At 45.2% G+C, this 11,735-nt stretch overlaps 1 protein-coding gene across 5 annotated transcripts; it reads right to left on the bottom strand.

Annotated features, from left to right (window-relative positions):
- Window positions 1–50: 50 nt before the first annotated feature.
- On the bottom strand, window positions 51–9,524 carry LOC108022967 (neuropeptide-like 1). Of its 5 annotated transcripts, XM_017092189.2 has the most exons (6): window positions 9,478–9,524; window positions 9,184–9,412; window positions 3,875–3,988; window positions 3,057–3,741; window positions 2,622–2,866; window positions 51–1,449 (listed from the first exon to the last, which is right to left on the bottom strand). In XM_017092189.2, exons 2-6 carry the CDS (start codon window positions 9,253–9,255, stop codon window positions 1,123–1,125), a joined length of 1,443 nt encoding a protein of 480 aa, XP_016947678.1. In that variant the 5' UTR covers window positions 9,256–9,412; window positions 9,478–9,524; the 3' UTR covers window positions 51–1,122. The 5 variants fall into 5 exon arrangements, with proteins under 5 accessions (XP_016947678.1, XP_016947677.1, XP_016947680.1 ...); XM_017092188.2 differs by having other exon boundaries at window positions 9,184–9,502; XM_017092190.2 differs by having other exon boundaries at window positions 1,337–1,449; window positions 2,616–2,866; window positions 9,184–9,502.
- Between the last annotated feature and the right edge of the window lie 2,211 nt (window positions 9,525–11,735).

Below are 11,735 nucleotides of genomic sequence, written 5' to 3'. Positions count from 1 at the left end.
AGCCAGTAGAAATCCATCTGCCAAAGTAGGGTAAATTGAAACCAGGTGCATTGTATTATAGGAACAAACCAGTAATATTTAATATATATTTGAGTTAATTTTATACGATATACATAATGTGTATACAGATACATAACGTTGATAGTAAGTGGATACATCCGATGCGAGATCCAAGCTCTGCTCCCTTTGACAGAGCTCAACCCTATGCACGCGCTTAAATAGGTTTCATATATAGTCGATGTAAATACTTGGTAATAAATTATTTGAATAAACTTTCGCATTTGAACTACTTTGATTTGGAAATTCATAATGGTTTAAATTAGTTATTGACAACATCAGACTTATTATTACACACAGTTATTTAGATATTTTTTAATGTTCATTCGATTTCCAGGTATTTTACCAATAATTTGAAAAAGTTAAAATCAATCCAAATGACTTGTAGTGGAGTACTCGATACTCCTGTTATTTTGTATTGCCAATACTTTATTTATTGTCTGAAGTACATGTATGTATAATATATTTATGTATATATAAATCGATACTTTCATTATTTCTCACCAAGTTTTATTGTCTTTGACGCAGTTTGTTAACACTCTCATGTATTAATGATCGTTGGAGGCAATACTTAGCCCTGGACTAGGGGAAATATTTATTGTCATATACACATAAAAGACTTTGGGGAAAAGTAATTTAAACGGGTATCAGTATACTAGCAATGAAGGATAAAGTTCTCTGAGCGAGCTCTAGTTCTTGCAAGGTACAACATTGGCACTAATTTAATACTTCCTTCAAGAGATTAAATGATAGAGACGATATGGTTTGCGGTGATATATATCGTTTTTAGATTTGCACTGGTATCAGTTACTTCAGTTTGGTAAGTATAATTTATACATTGAGAGTTACAGCAATGTAGATCCTACAAAGTGGAGCACCTCCCACTACAGCTCTCGATTTCACTCGCTAGCCTCGGTAGTTCAGAGGGCCGCAGGTGTTGTGTGTGACTTGACCAATAGGTTTGGGGGTTCTACATTTAGCACATTCACTGAATAGTTCTATATTCCGGCTACGGTTAAGGTAATCTGTATCGCGTAATTCGCATAAAGAGTATATTGTCGATATTTAGTATTCGTAATTGTCCAAGTTGCGTCGGAATTCTCGTCGATGCAGTGCTGTGATACGCGGCGGAGTGCCCCAAGTGTGGAAGGGCGGATAGACTGGAGCCCCAGAGCGCAGGAGCGGACGCGGCGGGCGTCCCGAGGGCAGCGAGTTGGTGGAGAGGCTGGGCATGCGCGCTGGAGAGGCCTCCGGATCCACGTAGTACTTAGAGAGACGACCGCGTATGCCAGCACCACTCCAATTGATCATGGGTTGGTTGGGGATGAAACACTGCTTACAAACGGCTGCGGTGGGTTGACGCAGTCGCTCGTGTTGGGGGTAGTACCCGACCTGTTGGGGGCAAGAGACCGGTCGTATTATAAACTCTCCTCTGGCTTGCTTTCTTCAAGAGGTCTACAGGAATACAGAATATAAACAGTTTCGCAGTCAATGCGCTAGGTCCAGGATGCACTCGATTCGCTAAAGACCCGCCACAGCTATGCTACAGAACGAATTGAAAACTAAGAAAAATTAGCAGAAAAACGAAAGATTTAAGAAGTCCACAAAAAGACCAGATCATGCCAATGAGCTTAAACATGCCAATACAAACTGAGTGTGTTAACGCCACTAAATCAAAAAAGTAACAATTTATTCTAAATGAATTTTATATACAAATGTCTGCAGCTGGTTTCCAGGATCAGACCTGTAGCAGCACGGAACTGCCGAGAGTTTCCTTCGAGTGTAGGTTCGTTAAAAATATGTATAATATCTTGGAAAATGTATCTACATCCAATAGAAAACAGCGCCACTTTCGTCAAATTTTAGCGTCGAATTATGTTGCATACTTTTGGGCTGAAACGCATCACGTATACGCCCTGTGGAAATCTCCACCAGGCTAACAAAGCTGGGTATTAGCGTAGCTTTCCCTTTTCGGTCTTATTTCTAGGACCACTTTATTCTGGTCAATACAACTTAAGAAACATCGGCGTCAGAGCCTGCTAAAGCCACGCCTTATAAGCCCACCGAAGGCAGACAAAGTGCCGGAAATTAGCCGATTGTCCCCAAGGAAGGAAGTCCCTGTGCAAACGTATTCTACTACGTATTCGGAAATCACATTTCCGAACGTCATTTAAATGGAAAAAATTACATTGAGATGGCGACGGCAAAGTCTGAGAAATACTCTTGATTGTTGTTGGGGCCTCCGGCAGACTGGATAATAAGGTCGGAAGTGACACAACAAAATCTCAGGCAGTTTCCCGGCTGAAATAACACAAAGCATTCGACAAATCCCAGCAGCCAATTTATGATCAACGACGTCTAACATGCCACTTGCGAAACGTGTCAACCAAACACTACCACTTGACAGGGGCAGGCACACCAAGGGCCAGAGATGAAAGGTCTCTGGGCCAATTACTAGAACTCGAACCAAAAACAATCATAATTTCCACAACAAAGAAGGAAAGTAGGAAACGAATAAAATCAAAGTAAGCAGCACACATCGAACCATCGCCATTTACTCATACAAATTGCCTGGCGTCACGTCCCGAGCGACTGAAACGCCCCCCGGCCCCGCCGTAGCCACCAGCGCCCCCCGGGCTGCGCAGGTAGCGGTAGCTGGGCAGGAATCCGGAGCGGTACACGGCGCCAATGTGGCGCTTCTGCGGCGAAGGCAACTGCTCCGTATGCGGCTCCTCATCCACCTCGTCTGCGCCCGCAGTGACATCGTTGCCATGCTCGATGCCGAACAACTCGGGATCCTTGGAGGTGTCTTTTTTGGGATGATAATATAAACATATGTACAGAACTGTGCTAGAAAAAGTGCCGCGTGGCTGCTAGCTAAGGTGCAGGGTGCTGATAAATGTTAGGTGTGCAGAAAGTACTCGGCCTCGAAAGGATTGGGTACACGTACCCGCAGGACTTCAGCCTCAAGTTCTCCCAGGAACCGGCTAAGCACTCACCTAGGAATCGCTTCTCTGCCCGGCGATAGTCGTTCCAATCGAGGTCGGCGTAGCCGGCGTAGCTGGGGTACCACCAGTAGCTCTGCATTGGATCGGCGTAGTCGGGGGCAGCGGCGGGCAAGAGCATCTCCTCGTCCTCACGCTTCTGCTGAACTCCATGGACCGGCGAGGACTTCAGGGCCCCCAGGTTGCGTTTCTCGGCTCCGGCGCGTTGGTTGTGGCTCTGCTGCGAGTTGTAGCGCGCCACAGCGGCCACATTCCGCTTCGGCTGCTCCCGGTGAGTGGAGGGAGCACTCTGCAGCCGAGCCATTGTGGCCAGGTTTCGTTTGCCGTTGGGGATGGGGAGCTGGAAGTCGCGGGCCAGGGTGCCCACGTTGCGCTTGCCATAGGTCATCAATCCGCCGGCCCTGGCCAGGGAGCCAATGTAGCGCTTCTGCTCGCTCGGCTCGCCGGAGTCTGCGTCGGCGTAATCCTCGCCAGGCTCCGCCGTGGGCAGCTGTCCGTTCTTGGCGAGGGTGGCCAGACTCCTCTTCGGGGCGTTCAGGAGGCCTTGGGCGGCCAGAGCAGCCACAGAGCGTTTGTCCTCCTCCACGTAGTCTGAGTAGTCACCCAAAGGTTGCTCCTCGCCCACGGCCAGCTGTCGTTCTCGGAGTAGGTTCTTCAGTTGGTTGCGCAAGGCGGAGGCCTAAGGATTAGGGATTTGCGGGATGATGGCAGAAAGCAATTTAAATTCAAAGCTGGGGCAGATGTTGCCTTCCAACGGCCTCAGTAAATCCTTTAACGTCAAGGATAAATACGGACTGCAGCAGGTGACTTACGTGAAGCTGGTACTCAGGGTTCAGCAGTTGATTTATAAGGGACTCCATTTCGCAAGGCGACACATTGGCAACGTCATCCGCGGCACTCACTATAATGGAGCGTGGCTGGATGGCCTGGAAAAAGAAATCAGGGGATGTGAAAATTCCGCAACATCTACATTTCAGTCAGGAATCCGGTCTAAAATCGAGACGTCGAGCCGTCCCGCGCTATTCGAATACCAAAGAAAACGCACTTAATTGTCGCAATTATATACACTAAATTGACTTTGAAATGTGTTGACACATGGCGCTTTTTCGCCAGTCCAAAGTTTCTCCCTCCTGAATCAGGAGATACCAACTCACTTTCTTGGGCTTTTGGGGTCATAAATTTCCAAAAGCTTCCCATGAACGTATCATGGCTGTGTAGAAGTACCACTTTCGACTTATTTACTTTATTGTTGCCTACTTTGGAGGGTCCATTAGCGTCCCGAAGACATCGTCATCATCGATGATTGTGCCGAAGCCCCCGGAGTGGGTAAAATCCGATACCAGCTAACTCTATGCGACTTGCTGTCGCATTGACTTATCTGCCTTTTAAGTCAAAGGAGAAACAGCAAAACGAAGAACGAGAAATATTTCAACACATGACTGTGTAGCCAGCAACAGGAGTGTCTGAGCCAAAGTCATAACATTTTGCTCCAAAACGACGACAAGTGAAGAGAGGTCGAAGCAGTTTGTTTGCCAAATGGTCGCTCAACCGAAAGGATAATTCCAGGCCGGCTGGAGGTTATCTCGAAGGCACGAGTATGTGAGTCCCCAGGATGCCTTCCGCTCCAACTGGGGGCGGGTGTGGGCCAGGACCCAGAGCTTCCGCTTTTAATAACTGGCCTGCCGAGAGCTCGGGAGGCGGAAGGAAGGGGCCACAGGATGTGTGGCAGGACGTGCTGGCTGGCGGCGCCTGTGCCCGTAAATCTCATGCAGAAGTTGACAGCCTCTTGCAGGATCCATGTGTGCTTTTGCTACAGGCCCAGCTTTCTGTCTTATTAGCACTTGAAGTAATAACCCAAAGGTGTTTGTTAAGTCAACTGTTTTCCTTTGGATTTTGCTTGGAATGCGCAAGTCGTAGTTCTGAGTTGTACGAGTTTTGCTTCTTCGCCCTCGAAGGGCGACTTTATCCTTAAATTCTTTCGACCATAAATCTTTTATAGAACATTCATCAATAACAATGCTGAATGTGCTCAAAATGCTATTTGTTTTTGTAAGGCCAAAGCTTTTCAGGACTTATTCTAACGCGCTGTGCCAAAAATTACAGAAAACAAAAGCACAAGAAGTACAATGAAGATTTGTTATATACATTAAAAAAATAAGTAACATTAAATTACGTCAGGGGCTTTAACAATGTTCAGCCCACGGAAAAGCGGTCTTGTCGCCAGAATTCCCTAAACAAACAAGTGAAAATTGCCCGATGTAGGGGCGTTGGGCTGCGTGGGCTGCATAGTCGAGCAGCTCATTCATGGCAGCCTTGTGTGTTGCGTAACAATTTGTGTGGCTGGGCTCTCGTTTCGCTAATTTTTGCCACTTTTAAAACTGCTGGAGAGGACGTAAAATATTTGGGGTTTACGAGCTATTAAAATTATGAATCCACGCAGTTTAATCCGTTTCATTATTCGCCACTTTAAGCAGGTGGGTCTTTAGCGCATAATTAGGATTCCCTTGCCATTGTTTGCATAATTAAATTACCTTTGGCCAGGTCCTGCGAGCTCTCAGCAGCTTCGTTGTCTGCGTCTGACAGCAAAGCATTCCTTCTGCTGAAATTAGCCACAATTCTTGTGCAGCCGCAATTAAAGGAGTCCAATTAAAGTTTAAGCTCGACAGCGCGGAAGAAATCAATAAGCAATAAAGCGAACCTAATTAAACCATCCGTGAGTCCACTCAAGTGGACAGACGCCAGGACATGTCCAATAAACGACAATGATGGCAATCCGATGGGATTCAGATCGCTTGCCTAATTAGGCGTGAGATTATGCACCATCTGCAATGGCCAGGAGCGCTTTGAGGATGGCGCATCAGCAGTCCTGGGGACATTTTGCTATTCTGCAGACCGCAAAGTCCTCTTTCTGCACTCCACTTCCTCCGAAACTCAGTGATTTTCTTGTTTCTTCCTGTGATGCCTGTTGAGCCGCTTATGTCGCCTGCGCCCAGCCGCAGGCAAATTTTATTATCGCAGACGTCCTGCGACCTGCTCCTGTTTTTCCATGCCCACCATGGGCAATTTAATGGTGTACTTTGTTGCTTTTTCTTTTACTTAAATAAATACCGTTCGCAATATTAAAATTTAAGTGCTATGACCTTCCCGAGAATTTTGTCCTGGGGCCCAGGAGTCCTGAGTCCGTCAGCGGCATTGCGCTTCAGGAATTTGTGAAGGAAGGTGAGACCGAAAAAGGTAAAACATTCCAAGGGTGATATGCGTAAAGAATCTTGAAAGTAGCAAAATAGGTTCTGTTGCGGAATTTTCCTTTATCGAAGAGGAAACATTAAGAAATTCTGTTAATTTGTTAATTTAAATATTCCATTCCTCCTTTAGTTCTGCCAGTATGCTGCAGATTCTCTATTAAACGTGTTCGTGTCCATAACACTAAACTTTCATGGGCCATGTAGCGCAACTCGCTTTCAGTCTGAAATGCGTTCATTCCGTTTAAATGCCTCAATTAACAGTAATCGGCCTTGCAATGAAACCCACATGTACCTAGTAACTCCTTTTCCAACATCACTCTGTGGGCAGGCTCAACAGGAGAAAAAGCAACCTAACGATTCTCATATGGAAATAGTTGTGAAGGCGTATGGTAATTACTTTCCCAGAAAAAAATAGAGAACGGCAGTATACACTTGACGTATTATGACCTTTCTGCCGATTAATTGAAGAGATAACCCGACCCACGAACAGAAGTGGTATCTGTGCTAAATGGGAAAGTCCTTGCTTTAGTTTTCCTATCTTAGTTTACATGCGTACAGTTTACTACATGAATGCTTTTTGAAGCTAAACATGTTCGTAATATTTTTATGCAAATTTAATATGCAGTCTTATGATTTTGGCATCATGCCATAAAGCATGTTGATTTACTTGTATGTATCATGGAAGTCTTTTGGTTGTAAAAGAAACTACCCTCCCTCTGAATTTTCAAAAATATAAGCAAAGCAAACACTGGTAATGGCGTAGAAGGGATCTCGCCACCCATCCCGCCCCATAACGCGCTTTGTGCGGAGCGGAATTGATTACCATTGTGCTCCCAATGAAATCAATTTGACTTGCTGGCATTTTAATAAAAATGTAAACTCACAACTGGCGTATCAATGGGAACAAGGCATGAAATCGATATATGAAAGCCATGTTTCCTCGTTTTCTGTTTACACATTCTTATTTGAACTTTTCGCAGCAGTCTTCGCATAATATATTTTTGGCAGCTGAATTAATCAGAATCGACCCTAAGTGTACAAGGAATGGGGACTAATTGAAAGAAAACAAGACAATAAAGTTTACGAAAGGCCTAATTTAGTCAAGGGGTTTTAAAGGTCTTCTTTGGAAAACTTTTCAGACATTATCAAAAACAATCCCTTTTGTTAATTTCTTAATGACCCCAAGTCAACATTTGCGAATACCTTTGCAAATTCACAAAAAGGGGAATCCCTAACCTCAGTGAATTTTTAACCATAATATTGTTGCATACTTATCCGACTCATTCGGTGCGTATACGCAATATCCTTATTATTTGAAAGCCATGCAGTATTTATTGTTATTGACTCGCTCAGTTGGTGGTTATTGATTTCTGTGCTTATTAAATAAGCGCGGCAGGAGACGAAGACGAGTCATATCATAAACCTCTCATATCTGGCCTGTTACAGGAAAAAGGCAAACACACTTGTTTGTGTCACTTCGATGTCGGTTACATTTCATTTCAATTGTGTGCATCGTAACGCGTTTAAATGCTGACTCGCTCTCTCTAGTGCAGCGATACATTGCAGTTTCGATACGAGGAAAAAGTATTAGCAAGTCTATATTGAACCAAGTTGTACAATAGTTGTCATTGACGTTGCAGTTGCCTCTGACGTAGTTGGTCTCGCTAACGTTGCAGATATATCCTCACTCCCTTGAAAATGTCAATGAAAGATAAGGTTTTGATTGAAAGCTTCATAATCAGTTTATACAGGACATTCAATTTTTTCTGAAAATAATGCGTTTTTGCCACCGTCAGTGTGTTTTTAGGTCTTGTAATTCTATTATCATTGATTTTTATGTACTTTAAAACCGTTTTAATTATTGCCGTCACAAAATATCCATTTCGTTCTTTGCTACCAACATCCATAAAGCTCTGAAACTGCTCTGTCCCCAGCAGGAACCAGATTAGAATCTTGAAACTTGAGATATTCTTAGCGTCTTAAGTCTCTTGCTAACAACAAAGAAACTTTTAATTAATGTTTGGTGCAAGTTTAGAGAGTTTTAGCTACCCGACGTAAAGCACTTTCTTTCTTATATTATGAAAAAACAATTTGAAAAAGTGGTTCTAGCTTGCTTCCGGCAGCCAGTTATGATGAACAGCTGTCAGGAGAATACCGAGTTCCGCGAATGTGGGAAAATGTCACCACATGTCAGCCAGGGACAATAGAAATGTCAGTCCTCCCACAAAAAATGGTCCAACGTACAGAAAGCAAAAGTGAAAACGCCAAATGAAAAAGTGCACTGATGGCCTGAACGTGTGTCCTGACCTGGCCAGAATGATGATGTTGCAACCGCAGCGGCAACTGTTGCAGCAACCAGCCGCAAAAGAGTAATGCTTAAATGGGCGTGGCTTGGGTTGGCCAATATTAATTACTGCAAAGTGAACGGGGGCCTTGAAAAATGGAGAATAATTTTGTCCTTTTCTGAGGGGTGAGGAGCAGAGCAGCTGGAGACAATTTTGTATCTTCTGACAAGCTAATTTATGGGAAGCGGACACTTCATCCTGAAATGGTTAGGGATAAAGAGATGCGGTATTTGGTTTGTAGCAAAGCACAAAATAAATTTCAAGCTGGTCAGCTGGGCAAGTATTTATAATTAGCTCTTTCAAATACAAAAATCGTCTAAGGATTATCGCCTTTTCAATTTCCGCCCGCGTGACGTCGGGAAACCGGGCACACAAACGAATTTCGCCAAAATTCATGCCCCGCCGCACACGTCAACACATAAAAGATAAATTTAGGAGAAGGCAGCAAGCACGGTCCATGAAGCACACAGACCGAATCCTGCTGATAGCGCTACCAATTTCAAAATTGAAAAAATAATCCCCAGGACTTACGGCATTGAGCAGCATGGAGAGCAACAGCATCAGCCGCCTGCTGTGGTGTGCAGATTTGTGCACCGCCTGCATCGTGGATGGTGGATGTCCTCCTGGGAGCGGTCCAACTGCAAAGTCCCTGTTAATTGAGTTTCCTTCGCTATCGACGCGACGAAAGGATCGACCGCACTCGCACTGCCTCACAAATTGAATTGCCTCGCACCCCAGCAAGCTCCTGCAGCACCACTTTCTGAAACCGATTCAAACTGTAACGGAAACACAGTCGCGTCGCTCTGCTTTCACCAGCCGCTGTACCAGAATCGTTCGCCACGAAGTCGTCTGCTCGACTGCTTGCCTGTGGCCAGGACCCTCCACTTTTTATACCGAGCGGCCCCCGGATAAGCTCTCTCGCGGGAGCGAAACCGGAGCGCCGAGCTCGGATAACGGCTGTCAACTGTTGCTGGCTGTCCCACCGCTGTGCACGTCGGCTCTCTGTTGCGCGAGCAGTGTCCTGTTTTGCGGGCCGCTTATGTAGGTAATGACGTCACGCGGCTGCAGGACACGAACTCTGTAACTTGTTGGCCGGGCTTGCATATCCAGGCCAAGCGGCATCACAGTGGCTGCAGCGGCGCGATAGTGCGGAGTGTCGCACGGTTTTACACTTTTCATATGTGGGGGCTCTATTCTTATTTAAAATAGCCAACTTGACCAATGAAATGGTTTCTCCCACTACCACAACGTACACTGTCCCCAAGCAACAAATACTACGTAAATTATAGGTATCTCATTGTAGTGCTTTTTTGTATGATTTTTATGAGATGCTACTACATTACATATAACATTACATACATTTTTAATTAGAAAGTATATTTAATTTTAAACGACTCCTTGGTCGAATTGACCCATCTAAAAATTTAATGTATCCAACCATGGAGTCCTTACTTTCACAAAAAATACAATTTACTAATTTAAAAGAAAATGTACTGTTCAATAGTAACCTGTTCAACAAATTCTATTGATAAAACTTTTTTATACTATTTTAACGGGCAGTATTATAAGGTATCATCAAACCAAATAAACAAACGCATAGAGACTGATCCACAATTTCACATTTTTAGGCTTTCAACTTCGTTTTGCTCCACCACTTTGTGACCACTGTGCGCGGTGTCGCTTACCTCTCTTAGGGACCAATCAAAGAGAGCTCGGGCTCAGCTCTCTTTGAACTTGAGCTGCAGGCCATGCCATATGCCGTCGCTCCCAGCGGGGCCGTTGGCCATCCCGAAATCCCCAAGCTGGCCAGGCGAGGGCACTTGCGCAACGCCTGCGAACCCGAGACGGAAACCCGAGTTGCCCATACGCACTGTGGCCGGCCGTCGGGCGCTTCATGACTTTCTAAGTTTCTAAAATATGTGACACTTCTTTTCCGTGTGGGTTGAGCAACAGAAAGCAGGAAGCCTTTCGCAAATTAATTTCCTTATTTTGCTGACTTGGGCTGAACACATTGAAACGAGCATTTTCTTTAAATATACTTTATTTGAATGATTAAAACCACAATTGGAGTCAATGGCAATATTTAAATACATTTAGGTGTGGTTGAAATATTTTCCTAATTGTTTCAGTATGAATTACATATCTTCAATCTGATTATCGCATATCAATGGGCTGGCAATACATTATCAATCACATTAAATTGTCGATTATTCCGAATAGTAAATATAAATTGTTACTTAGGGGTCTGGGGAGGAGGATAAAACCCAAGGGACTAAGAAAGCACTCCTGAACAATAAGTGGTGCGGTTGAGACCCGTCCGCCTGAGTCCCAAAAACAATAAATAACCAAACAGCCGGGCAAGTAATGCCGTCTGACAGACTGCTTACCCCACCGCCGATTGCAGGCTAAATTTATGCAATTTCTGAATACGAAAATTATGAAGCGTAAAAGGCTGAAACGTAACCACCACGCGCACGGCGCGGCGGAGCCGCGGTTATGGCCAGATCCCTTAATGCAGCAGGAGCAATGCACAAAGTGCAGAGGCGGTCGCATTCATATGCCTACGTCAGTAGAGTCGGCCGCGGTGGGGGACGACTCGCGTCACGCCTGAATGCAGGATATGCGGCGGATGGTGGACGTGGGCAGCGGGGTGGGCGGAGGCAGCAGATTGCACGCCGCTACAGACGGTTGGCAAAAACCTGTCAGCGCGCTGCACCGGAAGGGGTTGGAGCCTGCGGTACTGGCGGCTTTTGTTTCAGGCAATCCATGCATAGCGAATTTGGTCAGCAGACCAGAGCAACAGTCGGGGATGAGTTGGGCAGCAAACTCGCGCCTCTCGCATCCCTGCTTATAAATTCACGCGGACTTTTCGTCCCACACTTCAGGTGCTAAATCAATATTCGCGCAGCGACTTTGGCCACAGAAAATTTTGAACGATAGAGCACAGGCTTCCATTTTCAGTTGGTCTAACGCCCCCAAGCAACAATGGTACAAGTTCAATTGCGCTGCCCGATCAAAACCCGTTCGTTAGCCGTCATGTGGTCACGCTTTAAAAATATCGCTCGCATAACAATACATGCGGT

The sequence above is a fragment of the Drosophila biarmipes genome, chromosome 2R, assembly GCF_025231255.1.
Source record: "Drosophila biarmipes strain raj3 chromosome 2R, RU_DBia_V1.1, whole genome shotgun sequence".
Lineage (NCBI taxonomy): Eukaryota > Metazoa > Arthropoda > Insecta > Diptera > Drosophilidae > Drosophila > Drosophila biarmipes.
The sequence above is the reverse complement of the archived record's forward strand: the minus strand, read 5'-3'. Positions and strand labels throughout refer to the sequence as shown.

Coding starts and splice junctions, on each gene's coding strand:
- LOC108022967 (XM_017092189.2), bottom strand. CDS start 9,255: ATGCAGGCGGTGCACAAATCTGCACACCACAGCAGGCGGCTGATGCTG. Junction 3,989..9,183: donor TCTCCATGCTGCTCAATGCC/GTAAGTCCTGGG, acceptor TTCTTTTTCCAG/GCCATCCAGCCACGCTCCAT. Junction 3,742..3,874: donor ACCCTGAGTACCAGCTTCAC/GTAAGTCACCTG, acceptor CCTAATCCTTAG/GCCTCCGCCTTGCGCAACCA.